Source organism: Belonocnema kinseyi, chromosome 1 (assembly GCF_010883055.1).
Source record: "Belonocnema kinseyi isolate 2016_QV_RU_SX_M_011 chromosome 1, B_treatae_v1, whole genome shotgun sequence".
NCBI classification, from domain to species: Eukaryota; Metazoa; Arthropoda; class Insecta; order Hymenoptera; family Cynipidae; genus Belonocnema; species Belonocnema kinseyi.
The window spans coordinates 173468634-173472025 of record NC_046657.1 but is presented as its reverse complement, the minus strand read 5'-3'; the positions used below and the strand labels follow the sequence as shown (position 1 = coordinate 173472025).

At 30.1% G+C, this 3392-nt stretch overlaps 1 protein-coding gene across 2 annotated transcripts in view; it reads left to right on the top strand.

Moving 5' to 3' along the window:
* The first annotated feature begins 447 nt into the window (after positions 1 to 447).
* LOC117170676 (thioredoxin-like protein 1) overlaps positions 448 to 3392 on the top strand; it is a 69198-nt gene continuing 66253 nt past the window's right edge. Inside the window, exon 1 of one of the 2 annotated variants that reach the window (XM_033357624.1) lies at positions 448 to 699. In XM_033357624.1, the coding sequence (XP_033213515.1) occupies positions 602 to 699 (98 nt within the window). In that variant the 5' untranslated portion in view covers positions 448 to 601. The remainder of the gene's footprint in view (positions 700 to 3392) is intronic. The other variant, XM_033357614.1, reaches the window with a different exon arrangement.

The window sequence follows — 3392 nt, the reverse complement described above, 5'->3', positions numbered from 1 at the left end:
TTTAGGAAATTTAAAAAAAACGGTTGAAATCAAAGTTTGACAACATTTTTATTATACAAATTTTGTAACATTCGCGGTCAAAAAATAAATTCACTGTAATTTCCTGGTTTTCCAGGTTTCCCGGTCCAGCGGCCAACCTGCACTGCATTATATAATTTTCTTTAGTCAGAACTTTCCCACTTGACTTCAATTTCATTTTATTTGACACAGATACGTTATTTTTTGTCAGCAGAAAGAAGTTATGAAACACATAACCTAAAATTATAGTTAATCCGTATTTTCCTTTAATGAACTTCAACATTATTATAACACATTTTATGAGGATTCAAATATTTATACACCTGAAAAGTACAAAAAAATTTTATTATTACATTTTGCATTTTAAAATCCCTTACGTTTGCCGCCTATCTTATCCAAGATGGAGCAATTAAGCGGTGGGTCGTTATTGATTCGGTTTTTTTTACTTGCTCGTGGCTAGGCCATGTATTTGTTAGATCATGACTCTACCTAAAGAAAATTAAGCCAGTCATTTATGATTATATTAACTACAGTTTTACAACTGTATATTTGATAGCATAATATAAGAAGCAATACAGTAAATATGGGAGCTGTGCGTGTAATTAACGATGATAGTCATTTTCACGGGGAAATGAGTAGCGCAGGGACAAAACTAGTTGTTGTAGACTTTACTGCAACCTGGTAAGTTCACTGAAATTTTGCAGGTTAAGTTCATAAAATTAGTTTTATTTTTAAAGTAGTTAAAGAAAAAACATCATGGATGACAATAACATTTCATTTAAAAAATACGAATTAAAACAGTTAGTTTTTTTTCTCCAGATGACGTGGCAAACATTGATGTATACATTCATTTATTTGTAAAAGGGCAGATTTTTCGCGTCACCGGTTAATGTTTTTGTTGGAGTTAGATTTTTTTATTGTATTGTGTGGCCACGGGCGTAGGTTAGCTGCGCGAATTGACCTGTCTAATCCCTGGATCGAAAAAGGCTTTTTAATCATACGGGTTAATTCCGCTAAGCCTATACCTGTTCCGAAATTTGAAAATCTAAACTTCATCCTTAACTAATGGATCTCAAAAATACATAATTTTTAGAAAAATGGAAAAATGAAATTATATCATAGTAGAAGTAGTGGATTAATAAATTCTAAAGTAATGCAAGACAGAAAATTCAAAGTTATTTTTCCACAGTATCGCATCAGCTTATAAGCGTACGAGTATATTTCATATATTGAAGAAACTATAATGTTATCACAATGGGTACTGCAATTTGTTCAACTTTTTTGTTACAACTATAAGTTCTTACACTGTGATAGGGTTTTTTTTGTATATTCTTATAAGCTATGTAAAAGTGTTTATATATTGTATAAAAATGTAAATCTTATGGATATTATTGATCTGAAGTTTGATAAAAACGTTGCAAACATTTGACAACTACATTTATCCGACGACGGATAATTATTGTTTTCAACCGTTTCCAGCGTTTTATCCAAATTCAGATAAATAATATCTCTGGATTTACTGCGAAATGATGTAGGTGGACGAACACAAATAAATATTCTTATGTTATTATGTATGTATCTGTATTTTTCCGATTACAAAGACATGTAATTCGTTTATAAAGGTTGAAAATTTGAGAAGCATTTAGTATTAAATTGACTGTAAATCTGATGTTTCTTGATATTAAACTCTTTTAAATTTTTTACTTTTCTAGGCAAGTAATATATCATTGGAATCGGAAAAATTCGTAGATGCTGATAAGGCTATTTTCAAAATGCTAGTTGAAAAATTTAAATTTTTTAAATTTCTGTACTTTGACATGCCTGTGGACAAAAGACCCTTGCTGGACTTGACTCACTCACACTAAGGTACATGGATAGACCGAAAAGTAGTAGAAAAAATTAAGTCGGGTGGAGCCTGACCATACCTGAAAATTAAGCAAAAAGTTTACCGACCACTTTCAGCGCAACTAACCTATAGTTCACGACCTACCTGAGGGGGATTCGCGCAATTAACCTACGGTGGCCACGGGCTTTCGCTTTTTCCGCAGGTTTTCTCTTAGGCTTATTGATGATTCATACTCATATAATGGTACCTTAAAAAAACTACTCGGACAATTTCATGAAATTCTTGACATAATCTGCATGACTTCACTGTATTCTAATGAAATAAATTGTAATTAGGTTTGAAATATTGAATTAATTTTTGAACTCACAACGTTGACATGGTCAAAATTGCAGTATTTCTATTGCTTTAAAAATTATAACTTTTTACAGTCTCATCATTTAAATTGAATATCTTAGATTTGTGATTTTGGCCCTATCCAGGTTTTGTCATTTCTTGACGTTTTGGGACCCCCTGAGTCAGAAAAAATAGTTTTCCCGAAAATGTCAGTATGTCCATTGTCTGACGACGCAATAACTTTCGGAGGAACTTTTCAATTCAATTTTCCTTTTGCACACTAGTTTGTGCTGCAAACATACAGCTTAAGTTCTTTAACCAGCAGTATGGTTACCTAAATGTTGTAGCCACGCTAACTTTTGAAGGATTTCTTCGAAACGAGTAATCATTTGATACACTTCTTAAGGTGCCCAAGATGAAGGTTAAGTTCGTTAAGCAGATATTTCCAACCAAAATAAAAAAATTGAGAGCATTTTCAAAACTCGAATTTTTTTTTAATTTTAGAAATTTTTATTGTCAATGTTCATTATAAGTGGGTAGAAGAATTGTAAATTGTCATAATAAAATATTCAATTTCAAAGAAAATTAGAAAAGTTGTATACTTTTGAAAACGTTCAGAAAAATAGAAAAAAAATATTTTTTTGTTAGATTAGAAAATTTCATTTAAAATTTTCACTAGAACTCAAATATATAAAGAAACTATCTTAGTTAAATTTTTCGATTAGAAAAAAATTTAAAAAGAGAATTTTCAAAATTAAAAATACAAATTTTACGACTTAAAAATTTTTGTGGAATTATATGCTTTTCAACATTTTGAAAATTTAAAAAAAAGTGAAAATATTTTTTTAATAGGTTAAGAAATATCAATCTGAATTTCTACTTGATATAAAATATATGTATTTGGAAGCTATTCGAAATAGATGTAATGCTTTTACGATGATTCATTTTGATAACGAGTTATTTCGGGTTTCACTCATGTAAAAAACTACGAAATTTTGCCGGCGTTTCGTAGGAAAATTGCCCATTTAAAGTTTAATGCATTCATTTCAAGGCAGATTAACATTTAACTGATATTATAATAAATAAATATAATATGTAGGGGAGATTGGGGAGTTGTGAGACGGGTTTTGTTTTTGAGACGAAACTACTCGAAAAACATAATATTCTGCATACTTGACATTTTTTAACTTTAGTT